The sequence below is a fragment of the Sciurus vulgaris genome, assembly GCF_902686455.1.
Source record: "Sciurus vulgaris genome assembly, chromosome: 3".
Lineage (NCBI taxonomy): Eukaryota > Metazoa > Chordata > Mammalia > Rodentia > Sciuridae > Sciurus > Sciurus vulgaris.
The window spans coordinates 134652879-134677304 of record NC_136463.1 but is presented as its reverse complement, the minus strand read 5'-3'; the positions used below and the strand labels follow the sequence as shown (position 1 = coordinate 134677304).

The following is a 24426-nucleotide window of genomic DNA, read 5'->3' as shown; positions in this document are numbered from 1 at the left end:
TGATGCTAATGATGCCTACACATTGCTATGATAATTAAATAACCATGTATGTAAAATACTTAGATATGGTAGTTATTACACATATAATGCTCCAAATGTAGCTGTATAAGCCAACTCAGGAATTACTGAATTTCAGTTTCTTAAAATAAGAAATGCTGCTGAACATTTTGAGGAAATAAGAAAATTGGACTATTGCCAACCAGTTAACATTAAATAGAAAATGAATTAAATAGCAAGTATTAGACTTCTATGAATTAACTGGTATCTGAAAGATTTGGAGCCTGAATTAGGGTACTCCAGGTCTGATTACTTTTCCATTCTTCTGCATAGAGATACTTTTATTAAATTACTTGATAAGTGATCATCTCAACATGAAGCCTTGACCATATAGGAATGCTGCAAATCAAGGCCCAAATCCCAAGTTATCCACTTGTGAAAATGGAACAGCTTGAAGCCCTGAGTATTACAATAGCAAACTTGATTAAATTATTCCCCAGGTGTAGGAGCTAGACAGCCACTGATTGTCCCTCCACATGTCCACTGTTTTAATTCTTCTCAACAAGCTTGCATTGACCAAATCACATGTTATCTAATTCATACTAATTTTCCACAAGGTCTTCTCTACATCTGGTGTATATTACTTTCATTATCCTAATTAGCTATTAATTATGCTTTTCTCACAATATATAAAATGTACGTGCACTCTTGCAAGAACTGTATTTGACAGATATTCACACTTATTTAACTTTAACAGCTCCACCTAAGGACAAAAATAGTAATATCAAAAATGTCTTAAAGTGACAAAAGTATTTGGGAGGGGAAAATGTAGATTTGCTTAAAATTTCTAATTTGGGCAGGCATGTGTTATTATGTTAGAAATAATGGAAATTCCATGCCACATTTTTATGGACAAGTACATAAAAACAGGGCACCCACAAGCATGCAAATTAGCACATGCCTGAAATTATCCAAAGTCTGCCTCTTTGCTCTACTTTCATGGAAATCTCTTTCTGGTCAACTTGAGATCTAAGCTATAGGCCCCTATTCTCCTCCTGTGTTTATATACTGAAGGAATTTAAAGGATGGGGCAAAAATATTTATAAAATATTAAATGAAAAATTATGTCATGGTATCAATATTTGAAAATATATATTCATTGGTCTACTGCATGCAAGAAAAGTTCTGGAGCTACAAAACAAAGTCGGAATGCACATCTCAGTCTATAACCCATAAACCCAGATATGTTGGAAGTAAATATTCTAATGTGCACACACAAACACAGAGAAAAGAGGGTCACCTAATATATGCTTGAAAAGGGTTAGGGAAACCATTACATAGAAGATTTTTAAGAAAAAAGATGGCCATATTTGTATTCATGAAATGCCCCTCTAGTGCCAATGTGGTGCTGAGGAAGGAGAAGGGGAGACCAAGGTATATGTTGGAATCTAAGCCAGAACCATCACATGAAAATCTAACCAGTTTATCTGGTAAGTTTGGTTCAGATGGTAGAGAACTGTTAGGCTTTAGGCACTACAACTTCCTGAGAAAAGATCCAGATGCCCCAACCATTATACCAGTAGAATACTCTTGGATCTTGGATTTTTTCCTTATAGAATTCTTTCAACAGCACTAAGAATACTAACCCCACAAATTTGTTAACTATTTATTGAGTTTCTTCCCTTTGTAACCAATTGTGGTAGCTCTAAGAATAGGAGAACACAAATATGTGAAAGACAATATCCTGCTTCAAAGACCTAATATTTGACAAAAAATTCAAATGTTCCAGAATAATCAATTCACTTCTAAAACAGTATAATATCAGTAGTTACACAGTTTGTTTGCACTTAGATTTTCAGCAGAAATGTGTTTATATATGGTTCCATTCATAGTGTGCTATGATTTTAAAAAATAACAGCTTTGGGGCAAATAGTACTTCATTAAACTATGTGCATATATCACTCAACAATATAAGCAAATAGGGCAAATAATATAAATAAAACATCATTTACTAATTAAATATACATTCATTTCCTTGAAATTATGGAAAAGATGGGTTTTAGAAGTTGCTTAAAAACATATAAAAAATCAATCTTTCACATTTCAGAAACCACAAATTTAGAAAATCAAGAAATCAAGGAAAAGAAATGAGTAAACCAATCTACTACATAGGCATGTTGACTTCATGGTTTTAACTTAACATGCTAAGGCCACTGAGTTCACTGGATCTTAGGATATTGATGGAGAGAGGTATTCCTGCACCAGCAATTTAGCTAAATATTTCTAGCTTTAATGGAAATGTTGCAGATAAGCAATCTTGTTGCTTGGTACGTCAAGGTAGCATTTTTCTTTTCTGTGAATTTCAGTGACTATTTTAATGCAGAGATTCCAACAAGATCAACCAAGAAGTATCATCTACCAAAACATTGAGACATCTCCTACCATGTCTGTTCTAATACTCCTAAACACTGTTGCAAATTGTTGTTTGGATTTCATTAAAACAGCTTCAAAATCACCTGTCCAAATAAATGTGATAGATCTTATAAAGTACATTTGAATAGAGCAAAGACAGATTCATTTTCATATACTATGGATGGAAACAGTTTCTCATAGAGGAGAGTGTGGTGTTTAATTGAAGAGAATTTCAATAGATAAAACACTAAAGTAGAGGTTTCAAGATGGCAGAATAGAGAAGGTCACATTCCTGACTGCTCTGTGGCATGAAACCAAGAAAGCAGATAGAAGATTCTCAGAAAAATAGGTGAAAAAAAAAAAGTGGGGGAGAGGACATTATGGAATTTAAAACTGGACATTTAAAGCAGATTGGGGACTTAGGAGGTTGGATATAACAAAATAAAGAAGAAACCCCCAGGGCCACAGCTGCTGCCATAGCCAGAGGGACAAGCCAGGGTGGTCTGTCCATGACCAAAGTGGAGGGATAAGGGAATTAAAGGAACTCACATTTTTAGGAGGCCTGAGGTGGTCTGGGTATGGTAAGTTTAGAGATCAAAGACACTGCCCAACTAAAGTGAAAGGTGCACTGTATACTATCCTCGAGTGGGAAAGAAGCCCAATCTCTCCTGACTGCATGCAGAGAACAGACGAAGGAACTATTTGGCAGCTGCAGCATGGGGGCAGACAGCTGGGGAAGCCAATTCCTGGCAAACCTGAGTTTGGCCTGAAATACAGGCCTGGCAAACCCACATTGCATGACATAGTGTGTGCCTAAGTGACAAGGAGAAAATCAAACGTGGAGAGAGTTTTATGCAAGGGAATACTGGTCATGGACACCCTCCCAGCTCTACCCTTCCCCCTCCAATCCAGATGCTTGCAGGACCAGCTGGGAGAGATGTGTCTGACCAGGAATTTGAAAAGGCAGGACAGGAGAGATTAAATTTGGAGATTGAACCTGAGACCAGGAAACGTGTGGTCCATAGGTAACACAGTAGACTAAGAATTGGTTTCTCCACCACATGAGTGGAACCCAGGAGAAACCCCTGGTGTGCAGTCTTCCAGTGTGGACTGGCAATTGCTGGGCCCTAGAGGTGCACTGATGAAAAATCTCCAGACCAACTGGCATTCAGCAAAGAGCTAGAGACCACCTAAGCCAAAAACCCACCTTGACAAATTCTACATACATGATAACCTCTCTTACACCAGCAATTCAGAGGAGCATCACGCTGCAGACAATGCTACCTAACACTGCTAAGAAGAGAAGCTGAGAATCTTTGGAACTCCAGTGAAAATAATTCTTTAACTTTTCATCAAGATTTTTTTCTTTTCTGTTTAATTGTGACCTTAATGGATCATGGACATGTACACATATTTATGTTTTTCCTCATTTCTATCATTTTTGAAGTCAGTTCTTTTTCATGAACCAGTTTTTAGAAAATGAGGATGTTTGTATATTAAATATTTGTTTTGGATTCTCTTTTTTTTGATTTTTAAAATTTTTACTTAATATATTCTCTCTCCTGTTTCCCTTATCTTTCTCTTTTCTTCCATTAACAGCCAATCTCTATTATTCTCTTTCACCCTTCCTTCAATTTTTTACTTTTAACTTCTCCTCCCTCATAATCATCACAACCTAAATCAGTTCTGTTCTTTCCCTGTCCACCATTCAAAATTGTAAATGCTTTTGCAAAATTACTGTTTTATTGTAGGCAATAACTGATCATATCATTTCTGTTTATTGTGACAAGTAACATAGTAGACATTATAGCAGGAACCATTTGGTGCAATTGCTTGCATCGGTTGTTGCAATTTTCTGTCTTCCCCCAAATCATGAGAGACTGGAATCCTTCAGGGTCACTATGAGTTCACAGGGTAGAAATCCTACAGCCTCAGATTCATACAGTTATTTGGGTAGACACACAAACAACATGAAAAAGCAAGGGAACAAATAGCCCCAAACAAGCCAAGATACTCCAATAACAATCTATTGACAACATAGTGGAAGAAATGTCAGAGAAGGAGTTTAGAATGTACATAGTTAAACTGATCTGTGAGGTAAAGGATAATGTAAGGAATGAAATCAGAGAGGAAATACAGAAAGTGAAAGATCACATCGATAAAGAAAGATTCTGAAAAAAATTAGGCAGAAATATTTGAAATGAAGGACTCAATAAACTAAATTAAAGATTCAGTGGAAAATATCACCAACAGACTAGATCATGTGAAAGACAAAGTTTTATGAATGAAGACAAAACATAGACCTTTGAAAATATAGTTGACCATGGAGAAGTTAAGAGACCATGAACAGAACTTCCAAGAAATATGGAATGACCTGAAAAAAACAAATTTAAGATTTATTGGGATAGATGAAGGCATGGAGATACAAATCAAAGGAATGTGCAATGGTCAATGAAATACCAGAAAATTTCCAAAACCAAAAGAATGAAATACGAAAATCAAATCCAAGAGGCTTACAAGACCCCAAATATACAAAATTACAACAGCCCCATGCTGAGGCACATTATTATGAAAATGCCTACCATACAGAATAAGGATAAAATTGTAAAGACTGCCAGAGAAGAATGACAGGTCACATTAAGAAGGAAAAAAAAAATCCAGATCTCAGCTGATTTCTCAACCCAAACCTTCAAAGCTAGGAGGTCTTGGAATAATATTTATCAATTTCTCAAAGAAAATGAATGCCAGACAACAACACTATATTCAGCGAAATTAAGCTCCAGAGTTGACAATGAACTAAAAACCTTCAGTGATAAACAAAAGTTAAAAGAATTCACAACTAGAAAGCCTATACTACAAAACATACTCAATAAGATACTTCATGAAGAAGAAATGAAGAAAAAAAAATAGAAAACCAGCAAAGGGAGGAAATACACTAAAAGAATAGTCAGTCAAAGGAGAAACAAATTCAAAGTAAAACCAGAAACAAATCAAAATGACATGGAATAAAAATAATTTATGAATAGTTATGTTGAATGTAAATGGCCTAAACTCAATCAAAAGACAGAGACTGGCAGATTGGATTAACAAGAAACACCAATATGCTGTCTCCATGAAACTCAACTCATGGGCAAAGACATTCACAGACTGAAGGTAAAAGGAGAGGAAAAAACATCATTCACATGGATCTCATAAAGAAACAGGGGTTGCTATCCTCATATCAGATAAGATGGACTTCAAGACAAAGTTAACTAAGGGTGACAAAGAAGGATATTTCATACTACTTAAGGGGAACTATACAGCCACAAGACATAACAATTATAAATATTTATGCCCCAAATAATGAAGCATCTATGTACATCAAAAAAAAAAAAAAAAAAAAAAAAAAACCAAAAAAAACCTTCTTAATTTCAAGAATCAAATAGACTACAACACAATGATACTGAGTGACTTTAGTACACCTCTCTCACCACTGGATAGATCATCCAAATGAAAACTAAATAAAGAAGCTATAGAACTAAGAATATAACTGATAATTTAGACTTAACAGACATATATAGAATATTTCATTCATCGATGATTGAAGACACTTTCTTCTCAGCAGCCTATAGATTCTTCTCAAAAGCAGACCGCATCTCAGGCCACAAAGCAACTCTTAGCAAATAAAAAAAATAATAATAATACCTTGTATTCTATCATATCATAATGAAATTAAATTAGAAATCAATGATAAAATAAAACATAGAAAGCACACTAACACCTGGAGACTAAATAATATGCTATTGAATGACCAATGGATAGCAGAAGATATCAGGGATGAAATTAAAAAATACTTAGAGGTAAATGGAAATAGCAATACAACATATCAAAATCTCTGGGACCTATGAAGGCAGTGTTAAGAGGAAAGTTCATTGCATTGAGCTTATTCATTAAAAGAATAGAAAGTCACTGAATAAATAACCTAATATTACATCTCAAAGCACTAGGAAAAAGAAGAACAAAATGATACCAAAAACAAAAGACAGGAAATAATTAAAATCAGAGCTGAAATCAATTTCATTGAAACAAAAAAATTCAAAAAATTGACAAAAAGTTGCTTCTTTAAAAAAATAGATAAACCCTTAGCCAATCTAACAAAGAGAACAAAAACTCAAATTATTAAAATTTGCCATGAAAAAAGGAAATATCACAACAGACACTAAAAAAATACAGATGATAATCAGAAACTATTTTGAAAGTTTATACTCTAATAAAATAGAAAATCTTGAAGACATTGACAAATTTCTTGAGACATATGATCTACCAAAGTTGAACCAGGAGGACATAGAAAATTTAAACAGATAAATTTCAAGCAATAAAATTGAAGATGGCATCAAAAGTCTACCAACAAAGAAAATCCCAGGACCAGATGGATTCTCAGTCAAGTTCTACAGGACCTTCAAAGAAGAACTAATACCAATACTCCTCAAATTATTCCATTAAATAGAGAAGGAGGGAACTCTTCCAAATTTATTCTATGAAGCTAGTATCACCCTGGTACTAAAATCAGACAAAGACACATCAAGGAAAGAAAATTTTAGATCAATATATTTGATGAATATAAATGCAAAAATTCTCCATAAAAGACTGGCAAATTGCATACAAGAACATACTAAAAAGACAGCACACCATGATCAAGTGGGGTTCATCCCAGGGATGCAATGTTGGTTCAACATACAGAAATCGATAAATGTAATTCATCACATCAATAGACTTTAAGGCAAGAATCACATGATTATTTTGATAGATACAGAAAATGGACTTGAGAAAATACAGCATCCATTCATGTTCAAAACACTAGAAAAACGAGGCATAGTAGGAATATACCTCAACATTGTAAAAGCTATGTATGCTATACCCAAGGCCAAAAAAATTTCAAATGGATAAAAATTGAAAGCATTCCCTCTAAAAACTAGAAAAAGAGAGGGATGCCCTCTTTCACCACTTCTATTCAACATAGTTCTGGAAACTTTAGACAGAGCAATTAGAAGAAAGAAATTAAAGGGATATGAATAGGAAAAGAGGAACTCGAACTATCCCTATTTGCAGACAATATGGTTCTACATTTAGAAGATCAAAAAAACTGCACCAGAAAACTTCTAGAACTCATAAATGAATTCGGCAAAACAGCAGGGTATAAAATTAACACCCCAAAATCAATTGTGTTCCTATACATCAGTGATGAATTGACTGAAAGAGAAATTAGGGAAACTATCTCATTCACAATAGTCTCAAAAAATAAAACATCTGGGAATCAATCTAACAGCAGAGTTGAAAGACCTCTGCAATGAATACTATAGAACACTAAACAAATTGAAAAAGACCTTAGAAGATGGAAAATACCCCATGCTATTGGATAGGCAGAATTAATATTATCAAAATGGCCATACAACCAAAAGTGCTATATAGATTTAATGCAATTCCTATTAAAATTCCAATGATGTTCTTCATAGAAATAGAAAAATCAGTCACAAATTCATCTGTAAATACAGGATGCCCAGAATAGCCAAAGCAGACCTTACTGAGAAAAGTGAAGTAGTAGGAGGCACCACAATACCAGACCTTAAATTATGCTACAGAGCCATAGTAACAAAAATGGTATGATATTGGCTCCAAAATAGGCATGAAGACCAATGAGACAGAAGACACAGAGATGAACCCACATAAATGCAATTATCTCATACTAGACAAAGGTACTAGATAAACATACATGGGAGAAAATATAACATCTTCAACAAATGGTTCTGGGAAAACTGGAAATCCATAGGTAGCAAAATGAAATTAGACCCCTATTTCTCATCCTACAAAAAACTCAGGTCAAAGTAGATCAAGGACCTAGGTATTAGACCAGAGACCCTGAACCAGTAGAAGAAAAAGTAGGCCCAAATCTCCATCACGGCATCTTAGGACCTGAATTCCTCAACAAGATTCTGAAAATGCAAGAAGTAAAATAAAAAATCAGTAAATAGGATGGCATTAAACTGAAAAACTTCTTCATAATAAAGGAAACAATCAAGAATGTGAAGACAGCCTGTAAGCTTTGGATCCAACCTAGGTGCCCATCAACAGATGAATAGATAAAGAAAATGTGGCTTATCTATACAGCAGAATATTACTCAGCCATGAAGAACAAAATGTGGCATTTACTAGTAAATGGATGGAGTTAGAGACTATCATGCTAAGTGAAGTAAGCCAATTTCCAAAACCAAAGGCCAAATGTTCTGATAGGTGGATGCTAAACACAACAAAAGGGGGGGAATAGAAGTTCAATGGATTAGACAAAGGGGAATGAAGGGAAGGGAGGGGAGATGGGAATATACATGACAGTGGAATCTTACATAACTTTCCTATGTACACATGAATACACCACAATGAATCTCAACATCGTGTATATCCATAAGACTGAGAAACTGATTAAATAATATGTACTCCATGTTTACATAAATATGACTAAATATGCTACTTTCATGTATACCTAAAAAGAACAAATAAAAATTTTTAAAAATTCAAAGCTCAGTATAATTGTAAGCAATTAAACCACAATGAGTTTTCTCTTAATTCGTTGTATAGTATAATTACAGAAAATAGTGGGATTCATTGTGATATATTCACATAAGCACATAACATAATTTGGTCAACTCCATTGCCCTTCCTCCCCTCACCCCAATCTCCATCCTCTACTCTCTAGGTATTCCTTTTAATTTCATGAAAATTCCTTCTTTACCTTAACTCTCTCTACCTTGCACGTGAAGAACACACAGATGGCCCTTGACTTTGAGTGTGACTTACTGCACTTAACATGATGCTCTCCAGCTCTATCCATATCCTGGCCAAAGGCATATCATTCATCCTTATGACTATATAAAACTTCCACAATGGAGTATAAGCAAAACAATTTTTTAAAAAATCAGTTTCTTCTTTCATTTCTACTTCATGAGGAACCAAATTTTGACCATTCATGTAAAACACTCCTATTTGTTACTGCTTTAATTACGAGTAGATGATAAAATAAATGTGCCTGCCAACCAGATAAATGAACACATAGGCCCAGAAAAATAACATACCAGAAAATTTACATGCTAGCAATATAGATACTTATTCGATTATTTAAACTGTCACTTGTTTTCCAAGAAGTTCTAACATGACACTAGAGAATATGGATTTAAAGACAGATTTAATAAAAGCGCAAGTTTTATGAGATCTGGTGTTTTTATTTTTTAACAGCCAAATTCTCCATCATCAAATAATACAATGGATTTTTTTAAAAAAATATGAGTTGAAAGGCTTCTATTTGCATGAAATAGTCAAAGAATTATGAACAAAATATTTTTTAAAAATCAATCTTTTTCTTACACCTTCAAGTCTCCAAGGACCTTTACGTATTGTATCATTTATCTTTCCAGTCTCCTTCCCTTAATTAGCTGATCCTTTGGGGATTGGGGGTGGCACTGGGTGACTCTCCAATTCAACTATTTTCCTATATTCTCACCCCCTTGATGTCTTCTTTCCTCTTTATCCTGATTAAAGGTCATGACCCCAAATATAACTATTCTCTCATATATTCCCTCAACATATTTGTCCCTCACTTGCTTCCTTCTCCTGGCAAAACCACAGCTAATTCAAACTCTTATCTACTCTCAGTGTGATGGGAAAGAAAGCCTAGCCATACTGACCAGCCACTGTGACCGTGAGTTCAACATCATCAGACAACCATACCATTCTCCCAGACTGTGTCTTCTTCCCATGCTCCAAACGCCACATCCCCCTCCCTACACAAGATGATGGCTTTGCTTCTCACTTCAATGACAGTGTGAAAGCTTCCATCCCTTACCTCCACATCTGTCCAGCATTTGCTGGCACATACGTGGGAACAGGCATGTGTCCATGTAGATAGCCAGTCTCTGACTTTGTGCAGTTGACCTCAACCCTCTTCCCTTTCAAGAATTTTGTTCCAACTACTCTTCCATGTCACTCGCATCACAAAATTTTCACCCCACTGGAGCCTGTCCATTGATTGGCACAAACACGTCACTTTTCCTCTCTTAAAAGGAAAAGGATAAGAACAGCTTTTCACTCCACTTGCTTTGTTCCACTACTGACTCCCAACCCCACTTCTTTGATCACCTTTGGAGCAAAACTTTATGGGACAATAACATGAAATTTCTTCCTAACCCCTTTTCTTCTTTCTGCTTGCTACCCTTCTGAAATGCTTATATTCTAATCGCCCAAAGCACCGACATTGCTAAACCTAGTGAGTTCTCAGGCCTCATCTTATTCTATCAAGCAGCAGCACTGAAAATGCCATCATGCCCTCCTCCTCTGTTTTATTCTCTTCACTTCCATTTACTTTTTTGTCATGTTATTGTCCCATCTCAGTAGACTTAACCCCTCAGAGGTAATAATCTTTTTATGTCTCATTCACTGACAATATGTACTGTGACACACTGTAGGTTTTTAGTAAATATCTATAGAATCAAGTAAATATGCAAGTTGACCTTAATTGGGGCAATCATAAGTAAAGCATGCCCAACCAGAAAGCAGGGACTTCTCTGGCAGTTGGGGGTTGGGGCCCAAGTATATGATTAGCAAGCGCCACCTTGTTTCACTATGAGAGGTGCTAAGTTAAAATGCATAGTGGACATGTTTTGTGGAACACAGAAACCCACCCAGAAAAACTGACCACTATCCAACTTCTTTTTCTAATACTATTGGGAAGATAGAAGAATCCAGGTAGATCCTGTGCTTTCATCTACAGAAGCCCAGGTATTCCTCCTGCCTGGGCTGCCATGCTGGCAGAGGTGGGAAAGCATGACTCCTGACAGGTGCACATCCTCCTGGGTAGCAGCTAGAGCTCCTTATAGAACTTGACACTGGGGCAGCTGTGTCTGTGGTTCCTACTTCCTCCCTGGGTTTGCTGCAAATGAAAGGGTTGAAGTAGACTTTTTGTTTTTCTACACAGAGGTTTTAAAAGTATTCCAAGCAAAGACAAGGAAATGTAGGAAGAGGAAATGATACTAGAGGAAACACATTTTTTTTAAGTCCTTGCTTATTACTAATACCACTACTAAGTGCTATTGTCTAATATTCACAACATAGCCCCTAAGCAATGACTGATCTTGTCTCTTTCAAACCTATCATAATACTATATGTGCCACAAAATGGAGAAATCTCTGGTAAGTTATAATTTCTACTACAAATTCATGATGAAGAAGGTGTAAAATATGGATTATTCCTTATTCATATGAACAATGCCAAGAAACATAGGGCTGAATAAACCAGAGTCAACTAGCTGACATTTATACAACTCAGCACAATTTATATTTTTGTGAACATTTAAAGTTGACCCTTTAATCACCTTTTAAAATGGTCTCAGTAGTTGTCTCTAAAATTGACTAATGTTAAGTAAAATCACATCTATGAAGGAACCAAAAAAAAAAAAAAAAACCCTCTCCTACTATATAAATGATGGTTACATTAATATCATTCTGTACTTTTAGCTCTGAACCATCTAATAGCTCTTTTCTAGTAAAACAACAAAAATCGTTAAGGGACATGAGGAAATAGCATGGGGATTATTGCTGTTAGTACTGCATAGTGTATTGGAGTCTTGATGCTTGTTTGCATTTGCTTGGAATAAGTATCCAAGGGAAAATTAAGTTCTAAGCTGAGGCTACTATTTGAAATCCCAGAAAGAGCTCTGGGGAATAGTTTGGCTTTGGGGGAACAATAGATTTTCTGATGAAGTACACCATTCCCTAATGAAAAAGACTGGGCACTGCTTCATATGCTAAAATTTGACCAATGTGAGAAGCGTGATGATCAGTTTGGGAATGAGTGTTTTAATAAAAGAAACATGAAATCGGCTGTGCTTTGGCAGGACATACCCCAAACCATCATGAGAGCTGTCATCCTGGCCCACAGATGATCCCTACTGTGCCACAACTGTGCAAGTTCCCACTGACACCACTGACAAAGCTGGCATGGAGACAGGAGCATAATCCAAAAGCAGTCATGTTGGATTCTGCTTTGCTGGAGTCATAAGAAAAGCAAACCACTTCTCCACCTCCCCCACCCCTAAAAACCTGCCACTGAACAGATCTGGGGCTCTGCAGAACTACTCTGTACATTTCTGAGCAAGTGGATCAACAGGGATGGGAACATAGCAATTGCAGAAGGAAAAAGGCAAATATTTCAAAATAATGACATGGTGTGATAAATGTGACATGAAGATGCTGCAAAAAGTGGACTTTGAATCATCTAGGTTGGGACTAATACTTTTACTAGAACAATAGGCCACAACTCAGGAGAGGATAGCATTTGCTTTTTACTGTATTTTATAAGAAGATACCAATGCAATAAATCTTTACTGACAGTTTTGAAGTTTACATATTCATTAATAAAAAATAATTACCCGCATAAATGCTTGATGTGTCCTGCAATTAGCTCTTTTGCTCGATACTTGAATGCTTCCTGTGATCAAGTCAGAAGTTCCATTAGCAGAGAAGTAAAATCGGGATGGAGACTCTGCCTTTCTATTCACATCCAAACTCATGTTATAAAACAAAACTGTGAAAACATGGTAAGAACTGCAATCAGTTTAAGGAAATATCTAAATACAATTATTGTTTTTGAGGAAAAAGTCAAAGTTGTATAAAATACTGGTAGTACTTTAAATTCTCTTCATTAGATAGCTTTTTCAAAATTAAACAAATATGAAAGGGACAACTAAAAATATAAATTTCAAAAATCGCTTCCATGAAAACATTTTGTAAACTTCTCTCTAGGTTTTTATTATTAACAATATCAGCTTCTTTAGTTATTTGCTTATTTCTCCTATTTATAAAAGTTTCAAAAGTATAATACCAAAGTTGTTATTAATAGTAAAAGTGAGTAAAACTTCTGGATTATCTTCCATCCATTATTTCCTGAATTTATAAGTGAAATCTTTGCAAAGTAAGCTAAATTTAGTAGTCTGCTAAGGTGTCACTTATTACATAGGAACAATAATTCTTAAGTGACATTTTAAAGAACTTATATAATTCCTGGAATGTTCATTTATACTTAGGAATAATTTACTCTTCTAGAAAGATTGCACCTACTTATTTCAAGGGAACATAAGCATTAGCTCTATATTACTCTTATACATTTCAAATCAAATTTTCAACCATCCTTTTATTTAAGAAATAATAAAGTAAAAGTCAAATGACTTCAAAATTACAATTACAGATACAATAACTCAAAGAAAAAAGAGAGCTGCAATTGAAATAGCCATCTACAAATTCATCTCCCAGAGTTCAGACAAAAAAGCAAATGAAAAAGCAAAGAATAAAAACCTACTACTAGTAAGAGGCAAAATACCCTGGTTTTATTAAAGATGCTTCAATGCAAATTATCTGCCCAAAGGAATCATATATGACAATTATAAAGCAGGATTCTGCAACAGTGCTATAATTATTTATGAGTTTCATGTGTTTATTTTCAATCTTTTTTTATTATTTAATTTTTTATTTTTACAGACTGCATTTTGATTCATTATACATAAATGGGGTACAACTTTTCGTTTCTATGGTTGTGCACAATTTAGGTTCATTCCATTAATGTAATCATACATGTTCTACCTGGTACAATGAAATTGGTGGTACAGGAAACACTGATTTTGGTAAGGGAAATAGCCCTATCCATTCAATGTGCTTCTTTCAGATAATCTATCAGCTTGTCTATGTCAATGTGTAGTTCACTTGGGGCCATGCTCTGAAGGTGCCAGTTCTTCAATCAATAAGCAGACAAAGGCTTTGCACACTGTCTTGATAGTGAAGCTCTAGCCAGGATTCTATCCAGACCACCTATTTAAAATGAGTCTGGTGAAGTAGAGATACCAGGCTTATTCTGTACATTTTATATGCTAACTCAGATGGAGATCTCTAGCATATATTCATAGTTGGTTCTTTAAATGTTTGCAGCCCTTGGTGATAATTGTATGATAGTGGCCTGAAGGGCCATAAGTATAATCACCACAGGTCTCATGGGGATCAGAACTTCTGTGAATTATTAATATCCAAATGAAGAACCCAGGAATGCTTGTCTTTCACCATGGGCTGTTTCCACTAGCAGTTACTCAAACACTACCTTAAATATAACATAATAAGGGACAATCATCTGCTGAAAAAATGTAATACTTACAAAATCACATATATATATATGTATATTTTGGGATTAATCACAATTTTCGATGAATTATATTGATAGGTGGCAGGCAGACATGAGCAGTTGGTACCAGAGGCTGACAGGATGGTTCTGTGAACTGGGCCTGTGGTGCTGACTCCCACATGCTTTCTTTTGAAGGGTAACTTGGCTGAGGCCACTCTGCCCTGCCTGACTGAAGTCAGTAGGACAGGCTACATTCCTAAGCAAACCACTTGTTTTCTGCAGAGAAAGGCAGGCCCAAAGTCTCCTCCCTGCTGATAGGAACACAAAGTGCTCTACAGGGGTACTTTTGGGACCTTCAAAGACCAGATTCCAATACTCAGGGAGACAGGATAATTAGGAGCAAAGTCCCTACAACCATAGAGTCTGTAAGAACAAGTTTCAATTAGAATTGGTCAGCATGGGGCAGGTGACCCAGGCTTGAATCTGTAGTATGCCATTATAACAGTAAAATCTCCCCTCCATGAGATAGGACCATGCACAGTGGGGACTTGAAAGTCTATTGCAATCCTGTTGTTAGTCAAAAGTCAAAAGGTGCATCTGGGCAAGACTCTCTGGAAACTTCCCTGGGATGCCCAATTAAACAGTAAGACAGGAGAAGCCACCAACTCTCTTCCCTCTAAAAGGACTCTTTCTCTTTCAAAAGTGATCCCTTTTTCCCTTTTGCTGTCCCTTCCAAAAAATGTGTGCCACCTACTCTAAACAATTTGTGTGAAATCCTTCCTGCATGATCACAAAGAACTTGTGAGAAAGATATCCATCAGTGTTTGCTCTGGTGTTTATGGACAGCTTTGATCTGCAAGAATAGAATATCAGTGCCACTTTCTTCAGAGCTGATAATTAAAAGTTGCCTGTATATGTATACATATGTGTGTGTGTGTGTGTGTGTAAATGTGCATTGTTCTCAGAAGTAGATGGTGCCAGTAAATCATTAAGATATCTCTATTTATAGATTTATCAATTTAGCAATAACAATCAGGGTCTAGACTAGATAACCTTCTTCAACTTTTCAAATAGGACAGATTAAAAAAAGGAAACTTCTCCCTTTTGGTCCTGCCAGCTTAAGCCAACTCCAGGTTTTAAAGAGTTCAGTAGGGTAGGAGATATAGCTCAGTGGTAGAGCACTTGCAAGACACTCATGAGGCTGAGTTTGATCCTTGGTACCAAAACAAGCATCTCAGTAAACCAGAGGAGCTATAATGATGCTCCTTCAATCCTAGAGGGATTTCACAGAGTAAGTTCAGAGGGTTTACTTTTAACTAGTATAGTAAGTGACACTCTTGCTTTGCTTCTTGCCATAACTTGTAAACAACTATAGCCTTTTCAATATGCCCAATTCTTGTTTAGAGCAACTTAAGAATCCAGCAAGATAGGTGCACAACAATTGCTGCTCTAAGAAGACCTCCACAGTGAACAGAGTGAGGACCCCAGAGATAACTGCAATGTTAATGAGTGAACTGTGCATACTGTCAGGCATTGATTCTGTGGGCTACACGTACCAATGTAACCTGGAACTTCTTTGCCCTTATATGAGAAACAGAGTGTTAGATCCATGCACACAGAGGGCAATCCATTTTCAACACAGTCAAATTTCGTTCTGTTTACTGACTCAGGGTGGCTTAAAGATGCTTCAGCAATCACAACAGGTCTTGTCCTAAGAAGGAAATAAAATTAGCAATTTTAATTGCAGAATTATTTTTCCTTAAGAAGATAATTGCACTTCTTGTCAGTTTTCATTGACTAATCATTAATCTGCTCTACTAACAGTATGTGTGTATGTACTCAACTCAACTGTGCATGGATCAAGAGAAATTTTCATTTAAATGTCTGAAAACACTGACTTTGATGATTTGTTTAATTATATCTATGCAAGATGGAAAACATACCCTAAAGTTCAATAATTAAATTTCAGGATACCAAAAAGAGCATCATGAGGCCACTACCACTGCTGTTTTTAAAAACTGTCTCCCATCATTTACAATTAAGCCCAATTGTCATTAAGCAGTGAAATGTATCCACCTTACCTTAGCAACACAGCAGAATCAGACCGAAATGCACCAACTGCCACATCTGGAGGATAACAAACAGCCACCCAGATTAATGACTGTTATTACTCAAAGAGACTTACTTTTCAGCCATAAATACTTAACTGCACATCACCTTTTGACTTTATCAAAATACTATTTACAGAAAATTAATTAGAAAAGACATGCTAGCACCTTAAGATTCATTGTACATTTACCTGAATCTATTTACTCAAAATAGCATTCATCTCTTCCTAATAAAACAAACCTTAAGATCTAAACTTATAAAGATACACATATAAAAAATTTGATTTTGGGACCACAAATATCCATCCAGAAATTTCTTTTCACAATTGTATGCTTGATTGATTTTAATGGGTATTTCATTTTTTAAAGAACAAGGAATGAAATATTAAGGAACTAACAGGTTAAAGCTGAGGAATTACTTGATTATTTCTGGCCCATCCTTGAATTCAAGGAAATTTTTTAAACACAGGAAAAAATATCAGTAAATTAAAAAATCAGAAAGTCTTCCATAACAGTTCTACATATTCACAACAAAGCAGCAGCCACAACATAGCTTATTCCAGTTTTAAAAATATGGTAAATTTTATACTTACCCACGTATCCATTATTATCTGCATCAATTTGTCCTGATATAGACTGTCCAAACATACTTAACGATTTGCTGATTTGAAGTCCTTCAATTCTCTGAAAAATAGGCAAGTTGCATGGAAAAGTTTTTGAATACCTATTATTTCAGAGAAGCAATGGATTAGCTAAATAATGAGTTTTCCCAGATAGTCCTGGCACATTGGCTAACAAATGCATTCTAGTTAAATGCTTGTAGGAGAGGCAAAATATTCCAGCTTGAAATGGGCAATTGACATCTATATTGTCATCTATATTTTAAAATTAAAATTCTTGGAGAAAAAGGGAAAATTATGTAGCACAGATTTTTTCCAAAACAGTTTTACTCCATCTCCTCAAGTCTTTTTTCAGGTTCTGTATTTACTTCTTTAATGAACACAAATAGCTAAACAAGTTATTTGGAAAATAAAATGTCTATAATCATATAGTGGAGCCTACTACTCTGCCACATGATGAAAGGCTACTTATGAAGTCAGATTGCTCCCTAGCATTTAAGAAGAACAGACCAAGTGAGTTATCTGCCTTCTATTCCATATCTAATTCACATCCAGATAGGATTTAGAAATATCAGGCTGCTCTTCCTACTAAGAAAAATCAGGATCTGTTCCTAGGTAAGTACATATTATTCAGGTTAAAAAGACAGAACTACATGCCCATTTTTGCCAAATCAAACCTAAGAGTACTAGCTAATGTTTCCATAAAAATGTCTTTGGAGAAACTTTTCTTCTCTGCATGTGAATGTAGTCTTTTCTATGCAGTGAAGTGCCCTGATTTTTCAAGATGTAAAAGTGAGATTAGAGTTCAACCATGAACAGTCATTAAAATGCTATCATCTTACTACTCTACACTGAAAGAAACACAGTATCATATGCATGTTTCATCTCCCTGTGCAATATTCATGAAATACGAGGCGTTAGTCACAAGGAAAGACAGTTAATCAAACCCAGAAGGGCATGTTTCAGAATAGTGTGAAGAACACAAACTTGGTGAAACTAAGAAAGACACCTTTAATAGACTAAAGACAAGTTAGAATAGAAGTGAACTAGAATTCTTATTTATGGGAAAAATGACTTTAAAGAGTTATTAATCCCTAACAATAAGACCTTTTATCATTAGTAGAAGAAAATGGTGAAATAAAATGTTAAGCATTTGAAAGAATAAAGTAAGAAAAATAAGTCTACAAAAACACTGAAAATGTTCGGGGCATTTTGTCACCAATGCTACTTCTGAACGCAGAAGTGTCTTACCTGTGAGAAGCTTGGTGAGATCCCATCTACCCGGCCATTGTAAATGTAAATAGCACCTCGCAAGTCATCTTCTTGTGGAGCACCAATAGCAACATCTATTCAAGGATGGAAACAGTGGGAAAATAAATTCTTGAAACAAAGGATTATCTTTGGGAAAACTAACATTCATGACTCCCAATTCATGACATAAGAAATCTCTCTCTTAGAAAAACTAACACTAACAATCTTCTCCAAAAACAAAAACACAAACAACAACAACAAAAAGTGACATCATCATAATGTACAGGGTTACACAGTAGTCTATACATGGAGGAAAGCAGAGTAGACAGATCCGAGACACACTCTTCGTACGGAGGCTGAGTATGTCTGCACAGGTTAATACTATAAAAAAGGAACTCAGTCTACTGGTGAGAACAAGTAAAAATACCACAAGAACACAGTATACAGGAAGACAGTGGTGGACATTAGGAAAGGCTACTCATAGATGAAGATGCCCAAGATGAGATTTAAGAATTGGTAGGTCACAGCTAGGCTAAGAAAAGGGAAAATGCAGTTTAAACAGAAGGAAAAGTCTCTGCACACAAGACAGGTGAGCAAGAGGCATCATGGTACACATGAAGAATGGCAATTGGTTTGGAAGAGCTGGAGTCACACCAGCACAGACTAAATGCATACAGGAACTCAGTCGGGGAAAAGAAAAGAGGAGAAAAACAGGAGGGAGGCAAAGGGAAAGGCTGGGGAGGAGTACCTCTGGTTACAGCAGTTTCATTAGTCAGGGCTGGGTTTAATTCCAGCATGTGGCCTAATGCCATAAATAGAAATCTATATGTGGATTTATGACCACCATACAAGGAAAAATAACAAGCCTGCTTTACAAAGAGGTGATACAGAAATTCTTCCAGGATCAGTTATTAGCGATAGTGATATAAATTAAGGCAAATATCTTGGAAGAATACAGACAGGTCTTTTCAACTGAGGTATACAAAAGGTCCAGGTCAATTTTTCTTTCTGTGCAGAGGACATTTGGGGATGTTAAATTTGTGGTTAATAGAGATTCATATTCTTACTTCCTAGGATTACACATAGATATGATATATAATGCACTTAAGTTTTAGCTTTTATTAAAGAAATGATAAAACAGTTGAAGTATACGCAATACATAGCCAAATGTTTTTCCATGCCTTTGCAACTCTATTTGGGACACATATACAGAATATTGAGATGTTTGACAACTGGTTTTGCTTTACATCTAAACATTTATTATGTTGGTATAAACCATAGCAATTACTAGTATGAACATAATCAACTTATATAGTGTCTGCAATGCAGATATGGTGCTGGGGGATTTACACATATTTACTCAATTAACTCTCAGAATAACAATATCAGATAATGATCCCCACTTTACAGTGACACTGAGGCACCAAGTGTAACTTGCTCAAGTTCAGGGCTAGGAGGTGGTGCGGTGGGGACTGAAATCTGCAGTCTGGCTCCAGAGTCCTGCTCTCCAACACCACAATACAGTCATCTGAAATAGACGTGAGCCCCAATGTTTCCTTTCTTGGCACCTGTTTCTGCTCTGTATCAAAGCAGTGCTCAATATTTATTTCAGAGGCATATAAAATAGTAACATAGTATCTTATAATTAGAGAATCTTAATATGTTTCTACTCTAAAAATTCTCAAACACACAGTCTTGAAGTCAGATAATGAGTATCAAGGTGAAGAAAAAAAACAAACTCTAACCAATAAGTATTTTTGCCAAATCTATTTAGCTTATACCATCCAAAATGCTATCTGTTAGTCATGTAAGTCATTAGTCAGTCTATCCATCTATGTACCTCCTTCCTCCACAACTTTTTAATTTTGATTTGAGTTTTACAATCTACTTTCCAAATTGACTAATCATCTCCTTAGAGAATGGCTCATTTTCCTTTTCTAAGGAAATGAGATCATCTGACATTTTTCCTTTTAAAGAACAACACAAAAATGATACGACAAATGTCAAAATAACAGCTTTGCTACGCAAAGCATCACAAAGTTTTGCATAAGGGGAATTAAGTGTGATTTATACCTAGTACTAGAGAAGAAAGAAAAAAGATCAGGTGGGGTATTCATTCCCCGTCTACACAGTCTCACAATCCCAGCCATGAACACAAAAGATCTGTACCTACCTGAGAAAAATAAAATAGAAGATGGGGGAAATGATGGGGAAACAATAAGAAAAGCTTAGAGTTGGAGACATAGCTCAGTGAAGAGTGCTTGCCTAGTATATGTGAGGCCCCAGGTTCAATCCCTGGGACCTGCAAAACTATTTTTAAAAAGGAAGATAACATGTAGATGCTCTGTTGTGTCACCAAGAAGATGTAATAGAAGGGAATTAAGACCTTAAATGAAGAGCTAGTATTCTAGCTAGCCTGACCCTACTTCCAAATTACCATGGTCTTGCTAATATTTAAAATGTAGAAAATTGTTACTTATGGGCAATATAGAAAATAAAATTACAAGTGTACTAAGTAGAAAAAATTGAGTTGTTATAAACATTCACTGAAGTATAAGGATAAATGCATTGTGAATTATAAATGGAATTATAAATGAAATTATAAACAGCACACAAATGTGCGTAAATATTACAATTGCTTAAATAACAGTCTTTCAGACATAGAAGTAATCTGTAGGAGTGGAAGGCTGAGGGCTCTTGGAAACAAGTGCCATCTGAAATCTTGCCTCTCATACACAGGGTGAAAACCTGCACTATCCCCAGAAGATCCTCTCATGAATCCTCTTCCTAAGTCTCACCAATAGAACACTTTGTGCTTCATACCACTTGGAAATTGGAACTTTCTCAGGTCCTAGGGTGAATGTGAAAGGGAAATTTGCTTACAGTCCATAACGGTTTTCTAACTCTGATAAGAATATAAGTTTGTCATTGAGATTTTAATGCACATAATTTCTTATGTACATGCACATTTATTTTAGGATATTCAAAATGGGAACTGACCTTCCTTGAATATATCAATTAAAACAAGATGTAGAGGAATCACAACTTAGTATTTCCTAAATGATGTGTTTTTAAAAGAATCATTATCTCATGGTACATATGAAATAGTAAGGTGCATAAACATGGTATTATCTATAGATTTTTATTAGGTAATATCCTTAAATTCACCACAAATAAGATTTATTTTTATGTCTTATTTTCATTCAACTATATAACTATAAAAAGGTGCCAGTATTTCCTTTTCATTCATATGGCACATCTCCAACACTGTGCTCAATAACTAATTTTTTGGAGAAAAATGCATTTTATACATTTAAAGTAGCATTTTGCTATAAGAAGAAATTAAGGAGGTAAGTATACAGCACTCCCTCATTTATTTTTAGTATCCAAGTTTTAGCCTCATATACCAAATACTGTCAATGACTACATCAAGAAGACTCAATTCTGAGCCCTGAAAATATGTATTGGTTTACTCTGGGAGACTTTACATTCTCCTATCAAACTCATTCATCATTATATGCACAATTTTTACAGGCTTGATCACAACTCAGTACTAGAGTGAAAAACAGCAAAGTAGAGGCAGGTACCTGTATTTTGCCACATAATTATCACATATTTTAGGCCAAATTTTTCACAAAAAAGTGGGGTATGACCATTATGTGAAGCTTTTAAAAAAATTGAGCCAGGATTTTTAATAAAAATTATTTATTACTAAGCTGTCTTTGGTGCAAGATTAGGATGCACAGAATACTCATGAATGTACATTAATGTGCCAGTGATGATTATGCAGTGAAATATGGTATTACAACAGGGCTGATGTACTGGGTAACATGACAGTTAAGACAGTATATCAATTATTGAGATACCTCAGTATCAGTTGGTAAACAGTTATTGTCCCCAAGCCTCCCAATTGCCCCTCACCTTTGTTCAGAACTCTTTTCTGGAATTCCCCAAATCCTACCACAAGGCATCAGCTGAGCAAGAAATACCCAGCACAGCAGAGTCTTCCAAGATCTGCTCCAGCTTGCAGCCAGGATCTGCTGGGCTTGGTTGGTGTCTTTACTGCATGAGTGGTGTCTTTACTGCATGGCCCAATGGATTTATGATACAAATTTCCCCCCCACATTTTATTTCTGAAATCAGGATTTTTCTTAAAATAGAAAAATGGTAGGTGTCTTAGTTTAACAGCCAGCATTTTTCAGGGGTACCTAAAATAATAATGCAACTTATAATCAATGGTGCCTTAGAATCAATGAAGTATTTTAAATATCATCATTGTTTATTATTATAATTTTATTCTTACAGACTGCATTTTGATTCACTGTACACAAATGGGGTACAACTTTTCATTTCTATGGTTGTGCACAATGTAGATTCACACCATTCATGTAATCATACATGCATATAGGGTAATAGTGTCTGTCTCATTCCACCATCTTTCATATCTGCACCCCCTTCTCCCTCTCATTTCCCTCCACATAATCTAAAGTTCCTCCTTTCTTCTCTCACCCCCACCCCCACTTATCAGGGAAAACATTTGGCCTTTGTTTTTCTGGGATCAGCTTATTTCACTTAGCACGATATATCATCATTGTTAATGGTAAAGATCAATAACTGACAATTGAGAAGAGGTCAGATGAAATACTAAGAAGGAAAAGAAAAAACTTAGCATACCAATCTGGCTCCATTTTTCAGTAGGAAGGCAAACACTACAATACTTTAATCATATTCCATTCCATGAACCATTTGAAAAGTGGAAATCAAATACCAAATTAGATACTTTTAATTACCTTCAAATCCATCATTATCAATGTCGCCAAGATTAACTATGGATTCCCCAAATCTTGAAGCATATTTGTCACTCCCAATGAGCACTGTTTCCATTTCATTCATTACTGCTCCCTAGATAGGAAGGGAGAGAAAGGTGTCATCGTAACACTCCCTGACAACTTTACACATGATTTACTGCTGTAATTGGATATGGATTTTTTCCTAATGTGTCAAACAAGTTGGACAAACTACAGACTGAGCTTTAGTACACATATCTCAGTTCAATTCAATAAATATTTATTGAGTATGTCAACACATATAATAGTATGATTAGAGCTCAGAGGACATAAAAAAAATTGTCAAACTCATGATCCCTAGCTTTGGAAATTCAATAAATCATTTTGATAATTCAATTTAACAAATATTTATTGAGCTCTTACTAAAGACAATGCACTGTGCAGAGTGAACAGGTGAAAGAGGACAAGCAGTGTGTGTATAAAACTGTCTCTCCCTAAGAAGCTCACAGTTATAGGGAGGGCTTAGCACAGCATGTAAATGACTTGGAAGTACAAACTGCTTTGCAATAGTAAGAAGCCAAGGAAAAGCACTTAATTGAAGCAAGCACAGAATGTTAATAATGAGCAGCAAGGAAAGAAGATCTAGAAGAGATTTCATAAAAATAATGGCAAGCAAGGTCCATATAAAGGCATAAATTTGATATTCAGAAAAAAAATCAGTAAAACCCAAATTCCAAAGGACTTGGCTATAATGAATGGTTAATGAACAGTATAATGAATGAGACAAAAAAAAGTCAGATTTCAACCTTACAGTATAGAAATTTGATTATGTAGGAAAATTCACTCTTAGAGTAGCAAATGATAGGAAGCCACTGGAAGATTTCCAAGTACGTGGTTCAAGTTGGCCTTTGGAACCTTATCCCAGCAGCGATGGAGCATGGATTGGTCAATTGATGTCTCTGAATTTTGAAAATGAGTTATTACAGTAAGACATGTAATAATGTTGTAATAATGAGCTGTTGCAATAACAGCTACTAGTCCTCTTGCAAACTCTTATCATCTCAG

At 35.5% G+C, this 24426-nt stretch overlaps 1 protein-coding gene across 1 annotated transcript in view; it reads right to left on the bottom strand.

Annotated features, from left to right (window-relative positions):
- The window catches only part of ITGA4 (integrin subunit alpha 4), a 73489-nt gene that overhangs the window by 24768 nt on the left and 24295 nt on the right, over nucleotides 1-24426 (bottom strand). Inside the window, exons 10-15 of the mRNA XM_079134550.1 lie at nucleotides 23365-23476; nucleotides 18575-18669; nucleotides 17297-17387; nucleotides 16677-16722; nucleotides 16152-16306; nucleotides 12860-13014 (exon numbers count right to left, since the gene is read on the bottom strand). Coding sequence (XP_078990676.1) covers nucleotides 12860-13014; nucleotides 16152-16306; nucleotides 16677-16722; nucleotides 17297-17387; nucleotides 18575-18669; nucleotides 23365-23476 — 654 coding nt within the window. The remainder of the gene's footprint in view (nucleotides 1-12859; nucleotides 13015-16151; nucleotides 16307-16676; nucleotides 16723-17296; nucleotides 17388-18574; nucleotides 18670-23364; nucleotides 23477-24426) is intronic.